At 46.3% G+C, this 25,393-nt stretch overlaps 2 protein-coding genes across 2 annotated transcripts in view; one reads left to right on the plus strand and one right to left on the minus strand.

The window, feature by feature from the left end:
- The window catches only part of T265_11583 (hypothetical protein), a gene marked incomplete at both ends in the record, with an annotated part of 33,178 nt that extends 11,936 nt beyond the window's left edge, over positions 1-21,242 (plus strand). The window contains 7 exons of the mRNA XM_009178272.1: positions 5,086-6,031; positions 6,860-7,028; positions 8,125-8,699; positions 12,206-12,615; positions 14,956-15,125; positions 16,886-17,386; positions 19,366-21,242. Of these exons, the coding sequence (XP_009176536.1) occupies positions 5,117-6,031; positions 6,860-7,028; positions 8,125-8,699; positions 12,206-12,615; positions 14,956-15,125; positions 16,886-17,386; positions 19,366-20,405 (3,780 nt within the window). The remainder of the gene's footprint in view (positions 1-5,085; positions 6,032-6,859; positions 7,029-8,124; positions 8,700-12,205; positions 12,616-14,955; positions 15,126-16,885; positions 17,387-19,365) is intronic.
- T265_15468 (hypothetical protein) lies at positions 1,684-19,876 on the minus strand (the record flags this gene model as incomplete). Its single annotated transcript, XM_009178271.1, is given in 13 exon segments — positions 1,684-1,742; positions 2,077-2,187; positions 2,216-2,345; positions 4,111-4,206; positions 7,478-7,621; positions 11,350-11,495; positions 11,570-11,642; positions 11,931-12,048; positions 16,188-16,361; positions 16,370-16,455; positions 18,371-18,434; positions 18,537-18,651; positions 19,720-19,876. Coding segments are annotated over 13 exon segments (1,473 nt in total).
- Positions 21,243-25,393: the final 4,151 nt, after the last annotated feature.

The raw sequence follows: 25,393 nt of genomic DNA on the forward strand, positions 1-25,393 counted from the left end.
TATATATATATATATATATATATATATATATATAAGTATATATTGAACGACCGTGTAGAAGGATAAATACGTTATTATACACAAACTGATCAGTGGGAGAAAAGCACTGCGGTTTTGGAAAAATGGGCAACATGGCGGAGATGACGTGAAAAGTGGGAACTCAAATTTTGGAAAATAACGTCGGCAGCAATTCAGCCGATAAAGTTTTTTGGGATAATGAAATCCCTAACATGAAGAGCTAGACCCTCAAGAAACTCGACAACCGATGACGCTCTTTGCGCTTATCGGCACTTGTTCGGGATATTGCCATCGCTAAGAATGATTTACTTGTTTTTTATTTCCAAGTTAATTTTGTGGTTTGAATTTTCACACTCTTTTCTCCTATCACTGGTGGTTTTACGAAACACCTCTAGTCGCACTTTGTGTGCGCTAATGCATTTATCCTTCTCGAAGGTCGTCCAAAATACAAATATACACACGTATAAATACGTACATACATAAACATTGTACATTGCTTTTGGTTGAGGTCATAAAGGCTCTCCTCCGAGGATTCGGTCTTCTGCTCGAGGAGTGGTTGAGCTTACGTAGTTGGGGGCTTGCATGCTCGTCCTCGTATCGCGTACGGTGGTTGATTATACCCGTTCATACGTATTACTACCGCACAGGTGCAAGGAAACACGGGGCGGTCAACCAAATTGTTGAAAGATTTGACTCCAAAACCGTCACGAAGAGACTGAACCTTACCCTGTGTGGCGGTTTGTATGCCTCGGCGACCCATTGAGCTATACTGGGGGATGTCCGCTCGACACTCAGAGTCTCTCATACCACTTTGGTGCATAGGTAGAGGTCTGACGAACACAGTCTCCTGGCCCTCCATGTTGGGGGCTGAAAAATGTATGGCGACGTGTTCCGTAAAAATGTTAATGTACTTGCATTTCCGGCCCAACATCGCTGCCTTGCGATTAGGCTTTTGAGCAAGATAGCTCAAGTGGTTAGAGCGCGAATTTACTGACAGGAAGGTCCGTGGTTCGAACCCGACCTCTGCCTCTCGACTTCCCCTGTCTAGGCTTGGGCAACTTGATAGTATGCCAGCCCTCGTGCTTCCTTCGGGTGGCATGGCAGCTAGGCACCGAAAGGGCGCTACAGCTGAACGATTATTTTGGGGACGAGATAGCTCAAGTGGTTAGAGCGCGAATTTTGAGCCAAAAGCTTCGGTTGTGTCCCTTAATTGTCCTCCTGTCTAGATGTGGGATCCCCGGCAGTATCACAGCCCTCGTACAAAAGTGACATTCACAACTAACAATACTCTCATTCCACATCGGCTGTCGCGTGTTGCCATCAGCCGGGTCGTCTTGCTGCATACCGCATGGCGGGTAATCGAAAACATGCTACTGCTGATGCCTCTCTTCTTACCCACGTTTTCCGTCTTCCATCCTCCCCCGGCCAAAAATTGAATACTTTCTCCGCAGGTCTCAGCTCTAGGACTGGCCGTTTCGCTGGTGAGAGCCTTGTTGATTTGGAGTACGCAGATGACATCGCCCTCATTTTTGAAAACCAAAGCTAAGCACAAGTCCTGTTGAATAGACTGGTCACCATCATACCATCCCTTGGTATGCGCCTTGCACCTTCAAAGTGCAAAGTCATGCTTCAGAACTTGCCATCTGCGAACACATCCCTTACAATTCAAGGAGAATCACTGGAGATTGTGGAGAACTTTACATGCCTCGGTAGTTGTATTAGCTCTACGGAAGTGTGTCTGATGAAGTCAGTGCAAGAATCTCAAAGGCTCGAATCATGTTTGCTAATTTGCGTCACTTGTGGCGTCAGAAAGGCATCTGACTAGGTCTTGAGGGTCGTGTGTACCAGGCTACAGTAAGAGCTATGTTGTTGTATGGATGCGAGACATGGCCTCTGAGGACAGATGGTGTGACGCGTCTTCAGGTTTTTGACCACCAATGTCTCAGAAGTGTGGCTGGTTTTGGATGGCGTCAGCGTGTTAGTGACGAAGTGATTAGAAATGGGTATTCGGTTGTGCTTCAGATACTTCAATCCAGGTAAACATCCAGCATCATTGACTATGGTGGCTAGGTCTTGTGCTACGCATGCCGAAATACCGTCCACCGAGATGAGTGTTGTTCTCCGTGCCTCCTTCAGGATGGCGCAAACCACGAGGTGGACAGCGCATGACTTGGCAGAAAGGCGTGAAAGGGATCACGAAGAGTTTGGGTGTTGTTGGTGTTGTACGCCTTCCAGGGTGTGGTCACCGTGACCCCGTCTGTGTTTGGCTGGAGACGTTGCAAGAAATGGAGGCTAATCGATGTCAGTGGCATTCGTGCTGTCACTTTCTTTCCAGGTTGTTTTATTGAACGGTTGCAGGTGTATGCACCTCAGAATGCTGCACTACGTCCCCTCCCTCACCCACTCTTTTTCTCTTCTCTTCTCTGTAGGGCTTTTAATACAATTATATACATATATATATATATATATATATGGTGCCAACACTAATGTAGTTGTCTTTGATGATGATTATTTGCTCCGAGAGCTTCTCGTACATTAAATTTCCATCAACTTTGATTGCCGAACTAACCTGTCATTCATGTACGTGTGAAAAAAATGATCTCCAGGATGCGGTGTGTGCATCAGCTGGAACAAATTCCGAGCCTTTCCAGTTGCACTCCTCAGACTGCTCGATCCCGAGTACTCCATGTACAGGTGTCTCGGAGATGCGAACATCTCAGGTTCGATTTAGTGACAGAGGAGTATTTTATGTACCCCACTATAGCTCCCTTTTCTCTGGCCATCCTATTATGCAGATGTTAGCACCCAGTGCCCGACGCAGAGTTGACGTTGCGAAGCCAAGTCTCAACGCCCTGTCAACTTGAAACACCACATAGTCAGTGGAATCCTACATCCAAGCCGTCTTTACGCTTACGGAACATTCAGTATGTGCAACTCACTAAAATCTGGCAGCTGTCGGCTCAGCATCATGGCTAGCCCCGGTTGGCCGAGCAGCTGACAGAATTCCACTACCTACTGAATGCCCATTGCCAGTGGCCCTTTCACAAGGCGTTGGGGTTTTCGAACTGTTACCGAAGCGCAGTAAATTGTTTTGCGTTCGATGGATTACGTGTGTTGTTGGCGATGGTTGTTCCACCTGAAAATGCTGACGTGAGAGGATTAGACTGAGACGTAAGCGTTGTCTTACCCTGGCCATAAGCGTTCAGCCATCTATCGCCTCCAACAGTTGCGTGTACGCACCCAGTTTCACAGCTCCATGGAGGTTTGATGGCGAGTTCATTCGTGAGCGGGTTACTTTTTGAAAAGTCGACATCATCATGATGAGTGGCACCTTGCTTACAACCGCGGTCTAAAATCCATAAATGTACTAAGTGCAATCGCTGATGTTATAAAGATGCTCGATTTCAAACCGCAGCTCGTCAACTGTGACCCAACCCTGTTACAGTGACAGTTGATCGCATTTGCCAAGAGAGGTTTGTGACAATAAATGCTATCAATACCCTAGTTTATCCGCAACCAGGTTCGGGTTCCTGTGTCAAGTTGCAAAGTGAATGGGCCCGGAAATCGATTGGCAAGCCTTCTGAAAAACTCACACATACTCGTAACACACTTGGAGGAAAGTGAAGCTGACCGACGATGTTTTTTTCGGTGTTACAAGCCATATACTACTTAGCGTCGTGCTTCAGGTTTCACAGGGTTGGGCGAAATCGAAGAGTAACAACTGGTTGAGAAACTAATCAACACTATCTTCGACCTTGCAGTGCTCGAATTAACCGTGCGTAAATGCGTTTCTCAATCCCCTCGATATCCTTCCATAACGCTTATATACCAGCTTTCGCAGGACCTGAACAAGAGCGAAAGCTTGACCGCCCCCAACGTTAGACTGGCACTCACGTCTAAACGCTCAGTGCCATAAGTTACGTTAATTGTTGGCTACAAATTGAGCAGATTCTAGGAAGTGGGTGCTCCGTAGCCGACTAGTTGTCTGGCATGGCGAGGTTGCTCAGTGGCTTGAGCGCGAATTTACTGACCGGAAGGTACGTGGTTCGAACCCGACTGCCTCTCGACTTCCCCTGTCTAGGCTTGGGCAACCTGGCGGTATTCGAGCCCTCGTGCTTCCTTCTGGTGGCATGGCTGTTGGGCACCGAAAGAGGCTACAGCTGATCGATTTTTTTTCATGAACAGCACCTTAAATGAACAGGAGGGCAAATTGCATCGGTTTAAATTATTACACTTACGGAAAACTTGTGTTCCCCCTCGTGCTCCTTCTGGTGGCATGGCTGTTGGGCACCGAAAGAGGCTACAGCTGATCGATTTTTTTTCATGAACAGCACCTTAAATGAACAGGAGGGCAAATTGCATCGGTTTAAATTATTACACTTACGGAAAACTTGTGTTCTCACAAGGGACGTGGTAGGCGGTTCATGCTGGAAATGGCCTGATGGTGTAGTTGGGTGAATACTGTGTTGAGGGCCTGTGTGCGCTTGTATGCCTCCGGTCTGAACCCCACCGACCGACCTCAATTTCTTGGGGTTGTCTCGGAAGTGCAACATCCGCTTGGATGTGATCCAGCTAACTCACATCGTTGATCACGCAGGAGTTACCTGATGTCGCTTTTAGCTGAAGCAAGACGGATAGAAAATCAAAGCGACAACCCGGCAGTCCGAGCTAGGAGCTTCCCATGGCAAATCACACCGGACTCCCAAATACTTTTCAACGTGCACACATGGAATGCATCTACCGGTAAGTTCAACTGACAACATGCAATACAATTTGATATAACAAATAAAAAAGTAAGTTTGAGATAGCAGAATATAAACGCACGATCTGGTAGGAGGTTGTACTGTACATTAAGCAACTGTAAGGTTGGGCGGTCGCATCCACCCGAGCAGTAGCAAGGACTGTCTACTACCTATTATATATATATATATATATATATATGCTCAATATAATAGTAACTCACAATTCAACCGCAGTATATATATATATATATATATATATGCTAACTATTAATTGTGCCAGTATGTTATTTGTAACCTCTGATCTGATCCTCGTTCTCACTTCCAGCCCAAATTACGGATTCTATTTTTTCACCACGATGACTCTTCGTGGTGGGCAGTCCACTGGTTCTATTCGAACATGGCGTCGGCATTTCCCCTTGTCCTCGGTCAACAGTGTAGTAGATCTGATGCGCGAGATCCTGACGAGTTCTGGTTTCCAGTTGCCTCTGGAACTGGACACGGGTGATACGGGAAAACTGAGCAGTTCTCTTACGACAGAAATATCCGGTGCAGACTCTCGTGTTCGTTCGACAAGCACATTACAGGACACGTACCTCATACCTTGCGTAATTGAGCCGGATCTGGCTTTCGTATCAATTGTTCTAGGATTTATAGAGAACCATTTAACTGTTACAGCTCCTGAGGAGGGTAATCAAATCCCCAAATCGAGACCACCCACTACCCTGAATGTATCCAACTCCAGGTCCGCTCGTCTACGAACCTCTTCCAACACTGTAACTAAAATTCCACCATCGCCTTTGTCCGTTCACAATTTCGAAGCACCAGACCCGAGTTCTTTGACCGTGTCCAACTCGCCTAACCTATCTCTCCCAGAGGATGCAGGCTCTCTGTCGTCCTCGTCATCTATTTCCGCTTCTGTTGTGTCGGCTTGTGATAATGATTCTAACGCAGGACAAACAAATGATTCATTAACAGTTCATAGATCTCGAAGATCATCTCAAACATCGCATAGAAAGTCTCGTGTTACTCCACGTCGACGGGTTTCATCGCAATCCCTACTCGCCACGGCTGACACACCAACACCATTCACAATTCATGAACCTTTACATGTGGTCACAGATTCTGTGGCTCCCTCATTGGTGACCAGTGGCAAAAAGCGTCGTTTCTCCGATTCTACAGCTGTCGCGAACGCCCGCTTCCCATGCCTGACTTTTGAAGAGGCAGAGAAGTGGTACCAAGATTTCTACGCTCTGATCACAACTTCACCCAAAGTGAGTTCTTGCTGTTTGATTCAGGTTTCTAGCACTCTGTGCATTAATTAGAATCTCCACTATCACTAGGACTGCCCCTCAGTTACGTAGTGACAATTTGTGGGGAAGAGACAAGAATAGAAGTAGTATCACCCACTCGCACCGAACTTCTCCAAACCCAGTGTGCTACGGGGTGGCCATTCTTCTGGTTATCATAAACCATGGTTGACAACAATGCACCAGTAGTACATGCTAGCGTTTAGCTCACTGTTGACAGTAGCAGTTTTCTGCACCTTGTCAGTTAGGCACAGAAGGAGGCGACTCGGGTTTGCGGTAAAAGGATAGACCCGATGCCTAGCAGACGTTGCACCCGTCCAAAAGATTTGAGGCCTTAGGTTTGACTCCTCTCCCCAAATTTCCTTTAGGGGACAAATGTGACTTTCTGTGAAACTTTTGCACATTCAGGTTCTAACGCATGGGTTACTGACGGCCACCTTTCCGGTTGTTTTGTATGCACATGGCGTTTTCTAACCATATGAACTGATGAGCTTTGGTCGAATGTGACCGCTATTTGGTTGAAGAGACCACTGTCTCACCTAGCAGCACTCTGTCATCATTCCCTTCACTTCGCCAGGACGTGAGACATGTTCTGTGATAAGTCCGATATTCTCCGAGTCTATTTGGGTTTCGTGAGAAATCCCTCTTCTAATGCGCGTCGGAGAAAGCGTGGAGGATATATGAGAGACACCCTAGTCTGTTGAACTATGTTTAGCTTAGTCCAGTCCTGTGGCGTCATGGCTTCGTGATGTTTCCTTTCAACCTCCTGTGTTTTCTCGCTACCTTTTTCAGCTCCAGCCATTCATGGAGACAAAACCCGAAAGCAAACAGGTTGGGCAGTCCCGATTTGCCACCAGAGGGCTGATCCGTGCTGTTTGTGAGGTTCTCCGAAGCAGCATGTCCTCTGGAAAGGGCAAGGAAAAACTTACCCACACCCAGAGTATCTACTCCTTCTTGACAAGTGAGAATTCCCAGAAATGTTCATATATGCCCATGTGTGTGTGTGTGAGGCACGGCTTTTGTTTTCCACACTTTGTGGTAGCTCTCAGCGGTTAAATCGTGGATTTTGGCCGAAGAGTTTGCCAGCGAATATAGCTAAGTGCGGTGAAAATTCGCCTTTGACGCTCCGTATTTGGCTCCACTTAGTAGTGTCGCTTTGGCCTGGTGCTTTTTCACGAATCAACACGCCGTTCGTTGTAATGTGGCACGGAGTTACTCTGCATTTATGGTCCATCACCCTACAAAATCCTGATTTTCCTGTAGGTTCTGTCAGCGTGATACTCATTAGGTGGAAGATTTTATCAGACCGTACGTTATAGTATGCAACAGCAGTGATGTGAAAAGGGATCACAATATCTGGCTGGCTAGCCCTTGTTCTCAGAATGTGCCTTATATCCCTTGCTACCTAACTAATAAATAAAATGACCGTTCAGAAGTAACACGCCTCAGATGCGTATGTGCCATACCACCCGAAAGAAGCACGAAGGCCGAGATACTCCCAGGTTGCCCAAGCCTAGATAAGAACGGTTGAGATGCGGGGTTCGAATCACGGGTCTGCATCTCAACCACTGAGCTATCTCGAGCTCAATGAGCTCGTTACCTGCTCAATGGGTCATGCTGTTGTGAAGAAACGAAGTGACTTAATGAATCTGCTGTTTGCAGCTATCTTGTCCTGTCCCGTTCTCTCTTAGGCAAGATGCGTATCACACGGTTAGGTGGTTTTCACGGGTGCGGTAGACTACCATCTATTTTTGTGTACGGAATTCTGAGGCCAATTTGGTGACCTGCTCACTTGGCCTGATGAAGCTTTTGTGTCAAAAACGAAACGTTGCCCAAATAAAAACTACCGATTGTTTACCAAGCTCTTTTGAAACGAGGAATTCTGAGGAGTTCAGAAGCGGCGCTTATGGAGGATGGTTTTTATATAGGGGACATTTCAGTGGTGATTGCCGTAAACCTTGTTCTTATCTAGGTAATTTGAGTGTAAATTGTTGCTATATACGTGAAACGAGCATTCCCACAGTGTTTTCTCTCCTGTTCTACACTGGCTTGCATAGCGGGCCTTTTGGACAGTTTTGGATTGGCTTACACCACCGTTGCGGCTTGTCAACTCTTGGGATATTCAGACGTTGATCTAGCGCTCTCCGAAGAACACGGCTGGGTAGAATTCGGCCCACCTGATGCACGGCAAAGCGCGGATGTAGCCACGTGGATGCACAATGCTCATCTTGGTTCGTCCATATACGAGTCAACAGGGCATTCCGATACACGTTCTCGCCCATCCCCAACAGTCCCTGAGTCCTCAGAATCCAAACCTTCACCTTTGCAAGATCGAAATGAGGAATCGGACGAAGCCACCAACCCTCCACCGATTCGTGCTCCACCATTGATCCACTCATGGCTCTACGTTAACGGATTCCCGGTGGTTTGTCGGCCACGCATATTGGCTGTCACAGCCGCCGTTGCTGCCCTGCAGCCTGGGGCATGTCTACCCGCGGTGACGCAGGCCCCTACTTCGGCGCCCATTACATCCGAGAACCGGTCAACCATGTTTAACAATTCCTGCTCTGACTTGGTCACCCCCGATGGCTTGGCCCGACATCTTTCCTCATCTCCGGCAATTTCCATGCAGGTATGTTTTGTTCAGTTGTGTTTCTACGTACCCTTCTCAGTCTGTTCGAGCCTAATCCTCCAGCTTTTTGGCAGGTGAACTCAATCTTTTTTTATTTATACCTCGTAATAACACTCATCCGTCACTCTATCTGGAGCATATGCTACGCATGTCCGTGGTAAACCAGGCTGTAGCGCTAAGTGGCAATGGCTACGATAGAAATCAGTATTGCGAGACTTTCACGCCTCCCTGTTTGCGGTCTACGTGACGCGTTTGCGTATAATTTTAAATTTTGGAGAATACCTAACTTAGCTCCTATTGGTATTGAGTGTGCACCCACGCGACTGAGTTGCTCATCGTGAGCTGGTTTGTTGTTTGTATGTTGGGAGTTGCTCAATGAAAAATGAAAGGAGGCTGTCCCGCAGATACTCTTGCGCAGTGCTCATACTCAAATTTTGCGCACAAAGTTTTGGCACCTCCCTCTTATCCATTTAGTCCAGCTTTTTGATGACGTTTGATGTCTGGGGGTGGGTCGCCCCGGGTAACGGAACTTCAGACAAATTAGATTATTGGAAATACGGTCACAGACAAGAAAAATCGCCCTCTGATGGGCCAGTTCTTTGACCAGTTAGAGTCATCTTGAGTCTCTTCACTCCACCACGGGAACCGGTACGGCGTTCTTGGAGATTCGACGATTTGTTGTACACTTAGTCGTGTAATTTGCTCCTTGTTCGGTCAGGAGCACTGTACTTCTTCGGATGGTATTCTCGGCAACTGTATGAAGCAATGTTTTCTTTCCTTCCGGTTGCATACACCGCTTGTCCACTGTTGTCCTTTGGTATATTTGGATCGGAAAGTTGAGCGATATCTATGGAACGAATGTCATGGATAAAAGGGATAGAAAAGTGCTTTTTCATGTGTTTGTTATGGTGTGTTTGTTATGGTGTCAACCAGATTGCACTAATACCACCCATTAGACAGGACGTCAGTTGAACAAGTTATATAAGTAGACTGACAGCTTGACAGTGTGAGTTGGGTTCACAGTCTGTGTATTGAATGCTCAACTAAAGAGTGTTCGATGATGCGTTCCCAATTGCCGGATGTTAAATACCGGTCGATACGTGTAGCATTCCTTGGCTGGAGCTAGTAAATCAGATGTATTTCGCGTCGGAAATATTTCGTTGCGAAAAGTCGGGAATCCAAAAGTGTTGCCAAATCAGATGCCCCTGCTACGTTCTGCACAATTTTTTCATCCGTTATAGTGTTGCATAGAATTCTGACCGCAATGGAAAAAACGCCTTATGGAAACAGCCCACCGAAGGTGATTTGACTGAAGAACGTCAGAAAATTCGCTAAGCTACTCACAAGTAGGCAAAAATCTGTGGGTAAAAAGACACTGGCTCCCGCTGGTGATCGTTGTAGAGAGGTAGACACTGTTGGGGTGGTTCTTCCCAAACGCCTGTCCCTAAATTTGTACACCACTTGCACTTTTATTCTTTGGTTTCAGAGGATGGATCGTCCTTTTCACGAAGTTTCACCTGGTTGACTTCAACGAAGCGGTGGATAGTCGTTTCGCTCTCATTGGGACTCAAGCTAGCTCCAAACCCCATACTTTGGCACTGTAGATGCTTACTCGCAGTCGAGAGTGACCGTCTACGGTCTGATAACAAAAGAGATGATTTTTAATTAGGTTTTTGTTTGAAGAGTTTCTACACTAAAACCAGTTGTCCATACCTATTTGAATGCTGCAACAGCTAGTAAACCTAGATTGCAAATGATTGATCGAACCAATGACTAGCGAAATCTGTTCGACATTAACGTGACCTTTGGTTGGCCAATAGCATAAACCATACTTCAATACTGGCTTAGCACCAGTCTGCGACGCGTTCAGGAGCCGCTTGAACTTCTGTACTATTTCTGCTGCATACTTTTTGGTGTAAGCGCACTTGGTCCATTCTTGGAGGCTGTTATACCAGAAACACCGGCGTGAAGGTTTGAGTTTTGTTCTCTTCCAGGCTTCGCAGTGGATTTGTCAGTTTGGTCGCCATCCTGGAACAGGGTCTGCGCGAAGTGGTGCAGTCTCCTCGTTCGTATAGATTTTAAAGAACACCACATAACCCCACAGCGATTGATTGATTGATTGAAAATTGTCTTCAAATGTTACATAAACACAAGCAGGGAAAGTGGAACCCTAACTCACCCAACCACATGCCTAGAATATTTGTTCGGACGGTGACGAAACTTTTGCAAGTTACTTGCAAAGCTCAACCAGCAGATTAGCCATCCCAAGTAGTTGACCACATTTCGAGATTCCGCAGCTCACCTTCAATGTAATCTCTATCCTGAAACGGAACCGAACGCAGTTTTTTTTCGCTATTCGTATTTGTCGCGCTTCTCAGCATCACGAATGCCCTCACACTGGATGGCAACCACTGACTAGTTTTTGCTTTCAGAATACACCTATTCTACTGGGGACTATTTCTGACAGGAAGAATCGGACACTTCCTTTTGGCCATGAAGTTTATTTTTTGGTGCCTCAGGGGTGTTATCGTAAGCGTTTTTCATGGCCCGTTCACATCGTTATCGAGTGTCTGTGTGAATTTACCCACCTGTTAGATCTCTCAATCTGATGTGCAACTGGGTACTCCTAATCGGTAAATGAGTAGCTCACTGTCTTTACATTCATCGGGTTAGTACTGTGTAAAATGTATGATATGAGTAATAGAATAGGGTCCAGCTGTAGCACCCTTCCGGTGCCTAGCTGCCATTGCACCCGAAGGAAGCACGAGGGCTGGGATACTGCCAGGTTGCCCAAACCTAGACAGGGGAAGTTGAGTGGCGGAGGTCGGATTCAAACCACGACCTTCCGGTCAGTAAATTCGCGCTCTAACCACTTGGGCCATCTCGCCCCCGTGTAAAGTGTACTCCTCGGTAAACCGGCGCAACCTGGAGAAACTTCATAAACTGCGACAGACGTCAATGCAATGATAGGAGTATTGAATAATAATAACTGCCCAGCCATAACACCCTTTCAGTGCGTACCTGTCATACTGTCCGAAGGGAGCACAGATGCATAGATGGGGTTCGAACCAGGGACCATCCGGCCATTAAGGATGTGCCTTAACCACTGAGTTATCTCAAGGTCAGACGCCAATATCGTTAGCATCTTGCTAGAGATTTGACCACCAGAAGATGAAGAGGCTGGCTCTTCATGAGAGCATTATAGTATCGCGTATCGTTCAGCTTTAGCACCCTCTCGGTGCCCAACTGCCATGCCACCCAAAGGTTGCACGAGGGCTGGGATCTTGCCAGGTTACCCAAGCCTAGATAGGGGAAGTCGAGAGGCAGAGGTCGTGTTCGAACCACGAACCTTCCTGTCAGTAAATCCGCACTCTAACCACTTGGGTCACCACGCCCCCATAGTATCGCGTATGCAGTTGACCTATACACTGTTGTGAGAGAACGTTGACTACACGAGCACACGTGCACACCGCCTCCATGCAATACTTTATATAATCTATTTTCAGCTAGTCACTTTGAAGCATCGCCTACTGTGGCTGTTTTTCGAAGCCGGTTGTCTGAATCGGTACCCATTGGGGTTAACCAACCTTGCGGATTTGGAGGACGCTTTCCCATCAGCGTTTTCACACTCGGTCAATGGAATTCCAATTGAGAACCACAGGCGCGACAATGAGCACTGCACCGCTGTCGATGAGGATAGACAAGCAAGCTCCCCAACAGAGAACGCGGTTTCCACGTCCCTGGAGGCAGCTACGACAGCTTTGAAGTTGTACAACCAAGCGGTGGCGGTGACAAATCGACATTATGCCAATCAGCATGTCTACCCGTACACTTGTCTTGCTGGTTGCTTGTATCGGCATGGAGATCATCGAGGAGCGTTACACTACTGGTCTAAGGCGGCAGAAGTGATTGGACAGTGAGTGGTTATTCCATGTGTGTTTTGGTCAACCTAAGTTACACTTGTATCGTTGTTGTTTTATCAGCTCGTCAGTCCATGGACAACCTAAACATCCAAATTCCGTGTGATGTCTTGCTTGGGGGGCGTTCTGACCAATGGGCATGAAGGCAGGCTCAATCCAATCTTTGCTTGTGTATCCCAGAACGTAATCATGATACCTTTGGGTAGGCCGGTAGCGTTGTGCTGCACGACCATTTTATGAACAACGACGAGGCTTAGAATACTCTGTCTCGTTTTAATCTTATCAGACAACGTTTATTTCATGTGTGAAGACCACATTCCTCACCTCGGAGACCTTTCGTAGGATTCAGCGCGAAAAGGCGGTTTCACTTTCCCCGACTCGAACCTCCTGAAGGGGAAGCAACTCTCTTGGAGACAAACCGTTTTCACATCGCTAATACCCTCGAAGTGACAAATCCCCTGAGATGAACTGGAACTTTTTAAAAAATTGCCCGGCTGTAGCACCCTTTCGGTGCCTAGGTGCCATGCCATCCGGAGGAAGCACGAGGTTGCCAAAGCCTAGACATTAGAGGTCGAAACGCTGAGGTTGGGTTCCAAACACGCAACTTCCGATCGAAAAATTTGCGCCTTAACCACCGATCCATAGAACTAGACTACACTGTTTGATTTCTGGGGAAATCTCACATTGGCGAGGCCGTTCGCTACTGACTTAGTTTTACTGGTCGACAATGACCGATAAACCGCTTTTGTCATTATCACCGATTTACACCATCCTACAGTCGTGGGTTCCTGCCAGACGGACTCAACCCGATCGGAAGCAGTTTGGAACTTTTCATATAGTTCCTGCTGGAAATAGGGTTATACCTTTTGCAATAGCTCTGTGCTTTTGTTCTTTTGTTCACATTCATTTTTTCGGGCCTTTGAACTCATCAAAAATGTCGACTGGTCGTCCGATCCTCTCCCGTTTTCTCCAAATAAGATTAGTTCATTTATGCTCTCAAATAATTTCTCTCTCAGTGGACAGTTTATGAAATACGATCAGCTGTTGGTCAGCATCCATCCAAGAGAGCAGCTGTTTGGTGTGTAGGGTGTTCAGGTGTCCCTAAAAAATACACTACTTACAGATGCGAGTATAATACAACTCACTTTAGTCTCTTCACGACGGCGTAATACAAGTGAACGTCTGAGAACGGGACGCCTGTATTTGTTCATACATGGACCTATGGTATCGTTTTGTGTGGCTGCACCGTACCTGAGAATTAAAGGTCGTTGTAAACTCGATTATTGTAACCAATTCAATAGTTTCCACCGGTGGTGACACTTAAAATGCGGTTTTCTTGAAAGTTTAAAACATGACATGGGCCCCCCCCCCCCGATCAATTTGAACAATACAGACTAAACAAGTTTCCGGAATAAATTCTTCTCGTACATTCTCTTCCGACACAAAACGTGTAAAACCGCAACGTGTCTTGGTTTTTTTTTGGCCAACGCCTGTGGTTTCATTGTTCTCAGGTCAGTGAGGCTTGGTTCTCATAATGTACTAACATGCGGAAAGCTCAGTGGAAGCCTAATTGCTGACCTTAAGCCTTAATAGTGAAGATATTAATGCTTGCGCTGTGTGATTTCTGTTGTTCGGAAAGGGCAGGTTGATGCTTTGAGACATCTGTCTGAGCTCCTTGTGTTGCTGCATAGCAGTGCACACACACGCATGGCCTAGCCAGCGTGTAACTCGCGAACTAGGGCCACTTTTTTCCGTTATCTTGATGACACCTGAAGAATTCTGGGTCAACTGTTCTGGCTTCGAAACTTCGGTGTTGAACACTGATGTTATGCTGTGAACGATAGTAATGATGATAGTCACTGTGTAACTTTTGCTGTGGATTCAGCCAAATGGGTCGAACAAAGGGCGTAAAAACCACAATGGTTCGTCTTTCTATTCCATTCCCGGGTAATTTTGCATGCCTCTGGCTTCCTGCGATGGATGCAATGACTAGTGCTCGTGACGGCCCTGTGGGGTGGGTATGTGTTCTACAAGCCACTTGCTTCATTCACAGAACGCAGCTGTACGAATTGTGCTGCTCAGCGAAACAGGTTACTCAGGTTGGATTACCTTTCCACACATCGAATTCAAACTGGCTGATGTATCTGTGGGACGGGGTTTGTCGGGTTTGGGTTAGGTGGGAAGGGTGAAATTATTCAAGATTAACTTGCAACTATTGTTGTTGCCTTTGTCTTTTTTAGTGGTTTCAACACAGGAGGCTTTCTCTGTCCCTTGTTTTAAAGCACCCTGGTCCCCAGATCATTTGGCTGTTTTTTTTTTCACCAAAAAACCCACAGGTATAACCACAGTTCTGAAGACTTGGAAATATATCGCGAACTTTTAGAAATTGCCACCCAACTGATGCCTCACATGTTCCGAAGTGCTGCGGAAGCTTCGCGATCCTGTTCTGAAGGCCTGGTCGAGGCTGACCCAGATGGGTGTCTATATCAACCGGCAAATATTTTGGGTGAGTATTGTTCACTCGTTGTTCCTGTCTCCTTTAGCTTCATTGATAAGTGCTTAGAGCACCCTTTTTTTCGGTGACCCTATCATCTAACTTGTCGCATTTCTTCAACATGCCGTACGCTACTTTTACGGCAGAGAACAATCATCCCCAGTCCCGATTCTTCGCCATTGGTTTACCTGTGAACCTAAAAATTCGGAACACTGAGCTGTTGATATGCAAACATGTATGAATCCTCTTTGTCCGGCTGTAACCATTTTGATCAGATTAGAAACATGATACTCATAGGTAACAGCCTCGACAAGCCATAGTTTTCGTTTGGCAACGACCGCTCATTGAATAGGACACCGGTATCAGGCTTCATTCGGTCGTGAGTTGCACTCGCACTCACAGAAGTCTCCACACTGTGCTGTCAGGGATTGCCTATGAAACCTGATAGAGCGAACTGAATTCTGTTCCAAGTTGGACCATGGTGATCTCATGTGTGCTATACTACTGATATATTTACAGGGTGTTGTTAACTGGAGGTAGCCTTCCTTGTAAGTTGTCGCAGTTGTTACAATTTTCTCTTCGGTAACTATGCGTTGTGTAAGCCCCTTCACTGAGGACCACGCGGTCAAGAACTTCAATGAGAAGACCACCCAGCATCATAAGACGTCACCTGATAAAATCGTTGCTAGAGTTTCATAAAAGTAGCTGTTAGATCCGGTTATCCCATAAAGCTGCCATCAGAGTAGTGTTCAGGATGGGAATTCGACAGTCCAATTGGTCAGTCCCGTGGTAACGAGCCTCTGTTAACTTCAAACTGAGTATTTTTCAGGTTATAACTAAAAAACGACTCGGTTCACGAATTACCTCCTTAGTAGTACTGAGTTCCAGTAAATCAGTTTAATCATCTATGTCGTCAGAAGCTTATTTTCCTATTGCAAAACTCCAGATACAGTAATTCGCAGTAGGATTGTATCGGCAAATCGAGAACTGTATTACGTTAGCTGAAACAGGCTTAGTCAAATTTACAAGAATTCCAGTGTACCCTTTGTCAGTCCGCTTTTGCATCCTACTCACTTGTGCTGAAAGGCCCACGAGCGCGGGCGAGATGGCCCAAGTGGTAAGAGCGCGAATTTACTGATCAGAAGGTCCGTGGTTCGAACCTGACCTCTGCCTCTCGACTTCCCCTGTCTAGGCTTGGGCAACCTAGCAGTATCCCAGCCCTCGTGCAACCTTAGGGTGGCATGGCAGCTAGGCACCGAAAGGGTTCTACAGCTGGACGATTTTTTTCGAACACTGCCATTCGGTTACGGGCTGCCGTTGAGGAGCCGATTGACATGGGGCTCTTTGAACGCTCAAATTCGATTCAAATGAGCCGGGGTTGACTGATATCTCACATATCACTAGGGCGTTCATCCGCGAAAGAGTGAATCGGAAAGCCAGCCAATCCAGATCATACGGTGTGAACAGTCATTACCTTATGGTCACAACTTACTCATTTTGAACTAGCGGGGCGTTCGCCATGTCTTGAAAATCATTCAAGGAAACATGGTATGAGCTAATGAAACTCAGGGATGAACTCCAAATACTATCGTCTCGCTTAACCAACTAGTGATCCGCCGTCGGTGCCATTGTAAACCACTAATACGTGTACACTGGTGTGCATCATTTTCCGTGATTTTGTCTTTAAACGAAAACGGTGAAATCCGCGATCTCGTAGGTTTGTGGAGGATGCAGGGTCTTACGAGTGATGGTTCCTCTTTCTGCCCGCACAGACGATCCACAATGTCTGGCTTACTTGCTGGCATTCTACGATCACCTATGTCTTTGGGAGGAAGGATCTCCTGTCCCCGTGTTACATGTCGGTTGGGTGGACAAGCTGATGGTCAATTTGGCACGATTTTCCAGGCGTGCACGACGGCTGCTGGTGCTGTCAGTCGAAGACAACAGAAATGCAAAGAATGAGGATCTGCCCCACTCTCCCATGTCCAAAAGGTCTGATGATACATCGGTATGTAGCCCTTCGATAACCAGTAAACGGTCAAGTCGTCGAACACGTAACGCCTATCCGGGTGAAGGTGCCCACAATCCCATCTCCTCAGCTGTCGTTTCGGCTCCATCACCCAGCTTCTCCGTCGCCAGCCAGGCGTTGACAGTTCTGACTTCCTCACCCCCGATGGACCGTCCTACCAACAGCATGTCCCCGTTACACTCCTCGCTACCGCATGATAAAATCGACAGGGTCCCGTCGGTTAACCGAATTCCCAATACTTTGCGTAAGTAAAGTCATTAGATGTTGTTGTGTTCACTCGAATACCAACGATGACTCCTGTTAGGTGTAAATTGGTGACTGTCCTGCTGTTCATTAAATTTTCGACACAACGGTTTGCTCAGTTTGCTTACTTCCTGGCCCGCGAGCATATCTGAAAACCACATTCTCTTCTTCCCTCGGAAAACACATTCTTTCGAATTCTCTCCGTAGATAGTCAAAACAGAAAAGACTGTTGATCCTTCCACTGTTTTGGAGCAAGTAGACTGCGGGATGTTCCCCGCCATTTGGCATAGATTCAGTACAGCTCACGTCTCGGTCCTATTTTCGTCTCCATTAGGGTTACACCGTACGTCCGACCGGTTGCACGGTTGCTGTACGCAGCACAATAGTTTGTCACTTTTAGTATTCAAGCCAGAGACTCATCACAGTCTTGTTGTCAGTGTGTCGGCTTGAAAAATGCGTATTCATGGTTCATTCAACTAAACAACCACAACAGTATAGAGAATGTGGCAATATCAACCGATGCTCCACAAAAACCACTTATATTGCGAAACGTCTGCTTTCGGAACGTTTCACAACACAATTTATCACTAGTTACGTGGTCGTAGCAAATACTCTCTGCTTCCTATTGGTACCGGTTTCCCGACTCACATGGGTGAAGCCATGAAACATTACTGTCCCGATATTCTATTGACTTTCCTCGAAGATCACCGAAACCCATTTGGTTGAAACAACCACCAACCCTTTGTTCCTTGCCAGTTTGTCACGTCCCTCCCTCGTTGGAGGTGAAATTCGTCATGCAGTACACTGTTCGTTTAAGGCACGTGAAGGCACGGGAAGATGAACTGTTTAAGTATGGAACTTCGCTTAGCCACACAATTACGGGAGTCTAAACATGCAAATAAATTGGCAGTAAAGCACCTCTGGACCAGCGCTATCAGCTGATAAAATTAAACACCTAGATTAGAGTCACCAACCAGATGATGACCCTTGGACAAGACAGGAATCGTCGATGGCCATGGGATGTGTAGATATGCCGGGGTTGATGATAACTAAAAAAAGAAAAGAAAAAGCGTTCAGCTGTAGCACCCTTCCGGCGCCTAGCTGCCATGCCACCCGAAGGAAGCACGAGGGCTGGGATACTGCCAGGTTACCCAAACTTAGACCGGGGAAGTCGAGTGGCGGAGGTCGGATTCGAACCACGGACCTTCTTCAGGTCAGTAAACTCGCGCTCTAACCACTTGGGCCATCTCGCCCCCTTGATGCTAACTGGAGCTCACTTGTGCGAAAAATGCACTTTTGCCGGTGGAGGTTCGGATCAAACAGTTTGATGACAGCTGCTTCTGCCACAGGTGTGAACTAATATTGTACACAAGAACAATTATAACCAACAATCCGATTGCTCAGGCATTGATCAGGTGACCTGCAGAAATCAACTAGCCAGTATCTATTCAACATTATCCACTTTTTATTCGAATAACTTGCATGAGTAAAGAGACTAATAGAAATGTTTATTGATTGCAGCGTATATCTTCTGTCAGTTCTAGTGAGGCGGATAAGGGGGGGGGTGCAATGTTCCAAACATATCGATTTGGGTAGATTCGGTTTGGATCTACAAACCAGCCAGAATGCTTCCTCGAATGTGCTTTGACCAAGCGCCGAAAGTTTTAGGTTACTTCCCACCGGTTTAGATTGCCAATGTGTCTTTTATTTTTTGGCCAGGTTGCCTTCAAGGGATAGCCAAGGAGTACCCGGTTTTCTAAGGTCTATAATCTAGCCGAACAATCATTTTTAGACCACACAATCTGTTGGTTCATTTTGTGCGGTGACAAGCCTTCAAGGGGAACACGTTTAAGCTAGTGTTAAGGTACACAATTCAAACGACATTGTGCTGTGATCAATTGGTCGATCAGGTCTTGATAATAGTTGATCTCGCCGTTTATAACTTCGTTTTTTTTATTTTTATGCATTTCGCTTATTTAGGACGACAAAAGTCAAAAGTGGCGCCTTCCGTCAACTCACAGCTTGTGACTGTTAACGGCAGCTCAGTACCATCGACAGAAGTGGCTGAATCCAATGATATAGTCCAAACCGGGGTCACAGACATGAAGCATTTACCCAGTGCCGAGGTTGCCGAAGTCCTTGCTCGCATCTATCAAGAACCCGATCAACAAAAAGCAGACCTTGCTACAGATATTGAGGAACAGGATGGTTCACCTTCCCCTCCGCCGCTTATCGATTTTCCAAATCACGATGACTTTCTGACCAGTTTGGTTGAAGTCTGCGACCAGCGCCTATTAAATCCGGCTTTTCTGTGGGGAGTGGAGCCACACCTACCATTCCTCCCAGCTGATGTGGCCCCAGAGGAGGCTCTCACGCGCCTGCTAGCTTCACTGGAATCGAAACAGTCTTTGCAAACAAACGTCAGTTTGTTTCCGACTCCCCCGAATTCGGGAGGTGTTTGTGATTCAACAATCCAAGGCCCCGTTTCCATCGGGAGCGACCAAAAACCAACGGACAAGGATCCGTTACCACTTATCAGCGCCACAGATATCAAGCCCCAACGAGATAAACTTGACAAATCCCCGTCGCATCTGGAAAAGGCTTCGGACGATACGCGGTTACTGAATGACTTTGAAGATCTTGATGATCCCGATTTTTTAGTACACGAAGTCCCTTCCAATCTACTGGATACGATGACAGGATTTGAGCGTGAATTCAAACTGGACCCGCTGCTCCATGAGGCGACCACGGGTTCGGATGAAATGCTACTCAGTTCCATTATGAAATCAGAGACAGACTCAGAATCGTCGCCCCATCACTCGTCGAAGACCTCCCGTTCGGTTGCAAAGACCATGGACGAACTACTTGTCCATTTGACACTCCACTCGACAAAAATGATATCCATTGTGGAGCTGTTACGCGCCCAGCGTTTGAATTCATCTGCAATCAAACTTGCCTTGACAGCTCAAAGTCAGGTTTGTCTTCGGCGTACAGGATTGTCCTCTCTGTATGAAGTTTGAACTGATCCTAATCGCTGATATCGATCCCCACACGTTTCCTCTTCTCAACTTATTTTCATACCTTTTTGCACATAGTGTTTTGAATGGTCTATTCCCAATTTTCCTTGGTGTGTAATCATAATATCCAAGACAACGTTTGTCTTGAGCTTTTGTACTCTTTGTTTATAGTTTGTCCCTCATCCCGCCATGAACGTCTTTGTTTAATCGAGGGTGTATTTTGTTAGGTGCGCGTGTTTGTATGTGCACAGGCGAGGATACATCTTCGTTTTCATTGTTTTTTGCCTTAACTGTAATCTTTCCGTATGTAATTCCTCATATAAATTCGTACACATTCCTCGCCCCATTACTATCCGCAACGATTTTTTCCCTTTCCTTGCACCTGAATGGCCTTGTTGTCTTCAGATTGATATTCAAAGATCCACCTCATTCTATCATTTCGTGTGTCATATTTTGTGGTACCTGGGACTATTTTGTACATACCTTCATTGACCCCACCCCCCTACGTGTAACCGCACGTGGCGTTTGGTCGCTCCCTTCCTCCATCATTCAGGTTATTGAGAAGCGGCTGCACTTGTGTTTTCTTTCCGAATCCCACTTCCCATCAGATCCCGGTTGAGATTATCCAAGACGTCCCGGTGAATAAAGTGATCGAACAGCCGCCGAAACAATCATGGTTCTGTGGCGTCACACTTGTCATTGTATCCGTTTTTGTTGTTATTTCGATCACTGTTTCCCATTTTACGGAGCTGTCTATTTTCTATCTCACACGGTAGTTTCCCTCCATTTTTGCCAGGTCCTACACAGACATTTTGGTACCATATAAATAGAGAATGGGACGTTTGATGGTTGTTCTTTTCGTATATCTGAAGCAGGGTTACTTCGGGCGACTATTGATTGTTACGCTAGTGGACGATCGTACTTCCTCTAGGCTCATCCGGTGTCAGCCTAATCAACTCGTCAACTGGGTAAGCAGCATCTTTGTAGGCGAAGCCAATGGTCGCAGTTCAGCAAACATATTTCGACGTTCCCCTGTTCTCTTGTCTTAACGCACAGCGGCCAGGCTTCACAACCACGGAGAAACACTGGATGCATTGCTCAGTTGTGGACCGTGTCTTCCACCGATAAGCTTATGTCATATCGACTTCAGGGGCGTCCAATTTGGAGGAAAGCGGAACGAGCTCTAGGATTCACTTGGTCATGAATCCGACGTAATATAACAAACCAGACAGATAAATCTGTCTACTATCTCTAATGGTTCTGATGTCGTTACTTGCTCTGATGGTTCACTGGCCTTTTCTTCTGATGGCACTTTAAGGTATGAAGGTTCAAAGCGCATACCATATCGCATGGCAGCATTAGATTATTTCGTGTATTTTCTATTCGGGTGGAATATGAATCAAGTGACCCAGTCGTTTTCTTGTAAGTTCTTCACAAGAGGTGTCTGATAGTGTCATCATTGTATTTTCTTGGGGAAGCATGCAAAGATGATAATAGACAGCTCATGGGTTTGGGGTCAGTGGATGACAGAGTTGATGTGCGACGGTTTATTCATTCAATTCACATCGAAACGTCTTAGTTCTTTCAAGAGTAAAACGGTATGCTTAATGGAAGCATCGTTTACTGTGTCCTACTAAATGTTAGCGTGTCTCGTCCTGGATCCATCAACGGAGAAGTTGGTAGTTTCCGCCGTGATTGAGTTTATTGTCCAGGAATCTCTATGGACGCACCACGTGCCACAAAGCTGACCGAATCAGCCCAGGTCCCTCAGTCTACTAGTTCTTTTTGGGCTTTTTCCGTCAGACCGCGGCAGCCATCGATCGACCACACTGGCTTGTGATGCCGTTGACTATCTCCGGAGTCAATCAGTGCTCTCTTCTGCTACATAGGTGTTGTTTTTGCTGGCTGTCTTTTCTGTCACTCTACAACCGCCAACCCGTCTAAAGTCCGTTAAAGACACGTTCGCTAAAATGCCTGTTGCATGACGATAAACATCGCCATGGTTCTTGCGACTGAGGGATTGATTCCGTCTTTCACCAAACCATCGGGTCATATGCAGCTCTCCAGGTGTGTGAAGTAATCCAGTAAATCGGTCGCCCCATGTGTAAGCATGAAGTTAAGATCCGCTATCGCCCTGCCCAGCAGGTTCGGTGTTCGCGCGGAATTCTTAAAGTGATTCGTGTGTAAAAGAACACAAGCGTTGTTAGTTTATTTAGTATTTGGGTAAATGCCCCCGGAAGTTTTCGAATTTTGAAGCGTTGGAGGCAGGCAAACGAACTTGTATAGTGAATTTGAAGGCAGACGATAGCAGACAGCCTTGCGTGACGGTCCTGGATGTGGCGAAGTTGCCAGAGTATATATAGTTTTTTTGGCTAATAGCACTCTTGAGCAGCAGACTAGCGTATAACTAATGGTCGATAATGAAGGTGTCTCACCTCACTCCAGATTATTGAAGAATTCTTTCGGGGTGATTCAAACGGAACCGGATGGCTGCTATCAGACTGTTGAAGGAATCAAGCTGTTTTCAGTAAAACAGCCGGTCAAATTGAACTGACCTTCTCTAACGAAAGTCACCATCCAATGGGAAGCGAACTCTTTGAGGGCAATGTATAGGGTCCACTGTCTGTGAAGCAGATCGTAGAAAGATTGCAAGAAGTTACGGAAATGACTTCAAGCAAAATATCTGGTAGTCTTCACCAAGTTTATCTCCTGACTCAAACGTAGTGCAGTTTTATTCGTTCCTCATTTGAAGAATCTTCTTATCGCCTCAAACTCACCGCCTGAGCTACTCTCTAGCCTGAGCGACATGTGTTTGCGGGGTCTTGTAGGGTTTCATTGGGTTTCATACATTTCCAACTCAATCCAAGTATATATGATGTCAGTTCAGACTGGTACTGGCAGGAACTCGTGGTCATTTGGGTGTGCTAAAAACTGGTCATTCGAGACTAAACTTCCGACCAGGATTAAATTAGTTCCACCTTCAAATTACGTGCCTTTTTCCAACACGCTGTCTAGTGTTACCAGAGGAAAAGACGCACACACACAGCCACAATCAGTGTCATTTTATTAGTTGTAGGCTAGCTGTAAGCTACTCCCTAAGATGTCCTCTGCATCTTTCCTAATCTTGGGACCAAACGTGGCTTCGTGTTTGAGCTTACCCGCGGGACCGAATGACCTCATTTTACTCCGCGGGGATTTCTTTCTCGAGAAAGGATTTTATCTTATTAACAATGAAGAAACTGAAAAGACCAATGTTTACAGCAATGGCTACTTCATTATCCGATTGTCGTGAACGCTGCTGATTTTTTTCTGATCGTTTCACGCTGAATAAAAACTTGGGAACATTCGAGAATGTTGGTTGGTGTTGATTGCTGTTGACGTTCTAATTCGACCGTGTGGTATTGTTTCCGGGTTAGTAAACATCCTTTGTAGGCTTGTACTGGATTTCTACGAGTCCGGAATGTATTCGAGATACACGTACTCCAAACGTATTCTCACACTGCGCACAGGGCACCAAATCTGTTATATCTGACTGCTGTCCTTGCTCCAGTGCCTAGTGGCAGAAAAAGACTCACCAACAAAGAACACATCTTTATCACAACAAGCGAGTGCAAGTCACAACGACCGCGCCCTAGTTAAAGGACACTTTTTGATATTGATCCAGGCTGTCTGATAGGCGTTTAGTTAACACCCATTAACATCGACCCCGCTTCTATGAAATGCCTGAACGCTGATCATATTCGGTCGGGTTTTCGTAGCGTGCCTGAACACTCATCGGCTTTTGCTGAATTGAATGAGTGATTGACTGATCTGGATGCTTGCGGGCTTTCCCATTCAGATTTCGGGTCTCAGTAGGTCCTGGGCGTCCTGGGGTTAGTTTCAGGAATTTGACCCTCCTGACAGCTCAGAATCACAGAGCTCACCCCAACCGACCGAAATTGGTATTGCAGATGTTCTTGCGGTTCCATCTGCTCTTGGGAATGGGAAGGTCTTGTCGGCAGCAGCAAGGAACCAGAAACCTTCAACATGACAAATGGTAACTAGCTAAACAGTCGCGCTGCTACTGTAGCTACCCCCAGTCTTTGACATACCAAGACAATTTTGTCGCACAGAAGTTTTAATGATCTTGGTAACGAATGCGGAGATCACAGCTGAATCGTCTTCTGGCTTTCACTCAAATGTCACCCTTCCGGATAGTCTTTGTAGGGCGGCGGTGTTATATGAGAATAGCCCGATTTTCGCTGTGGCAAATCGTTTTGTGGTTCTTTTGCACAAAGATGGTCTGCAGATAAGAGGACCACTTCAATAGTCCTAGTTTTTCATTGCAAATCGTTTGTGGTTCTTTTGCACAAAGATGGTCTGCAGATAAGAGGACCACTTCAATAGTCCTAGTTTTTCATTGCGTTGCTAGCTAACTCGGATCGTGTTCACAGTTTTTGTTGGCTGTTTGAAGGTGCGCGATTGGGACCTACCCGCTACAAGCAGATGAGGATTTGTGACAGTGCAGCGGTTGTTTGTGCCCTTGTGACCTATCGAGCTATATTCAGGGGTTTCACCCATACTATGTTGGTCAGTTTGAGTTTTGACAAACAAAGTCTCCTTATGCTCCAGGTTGTGGGTTGACAAAGGTGCCTGACTTGGTTGGGGACCCTAAATGTTCCCTCTTTCAGGTGTTGGCGCCCCGTTATCATCCCAGCACACGTACAACCATGAGCGTTACACCAAAATATATTGTCATACCACACCGATCGTCACTTAGTGTCATCAGTCAAGTCACCTTACTTGTTGTATGCAACAGCGTGGGTAAGCTAAAGCATGCTGCTGCTCTTACCGTTATACAGTGCTTCGGTATCTAACTTGCACCTTCGTAAAGTCATGTTTCGTAAAGCGTAAAGTCATGATTCAGGACGTGCGATCTCTGCCCCTTGCAATTCAAGCGGAAGCATTGAAGTTTGTGGAAACCAGCGTGCATCTCGGTGGTTCTAGTAGCG

Source organism: Opisthorchis viverrini (genome assembly GCF_000715545.1).
Source record: "Opisthorchis viverrini unplaced genomic scaffold opera_v5_527, whole genome shotgun sequence".
Classification (NCBI taxonomy): Eukaryota; Metazoa; Platyhelminthes; class Trematoda; order Opisthorchiida; family Opisthorchiidae; genus Opisthorchis; species Opisthorchis viverrini.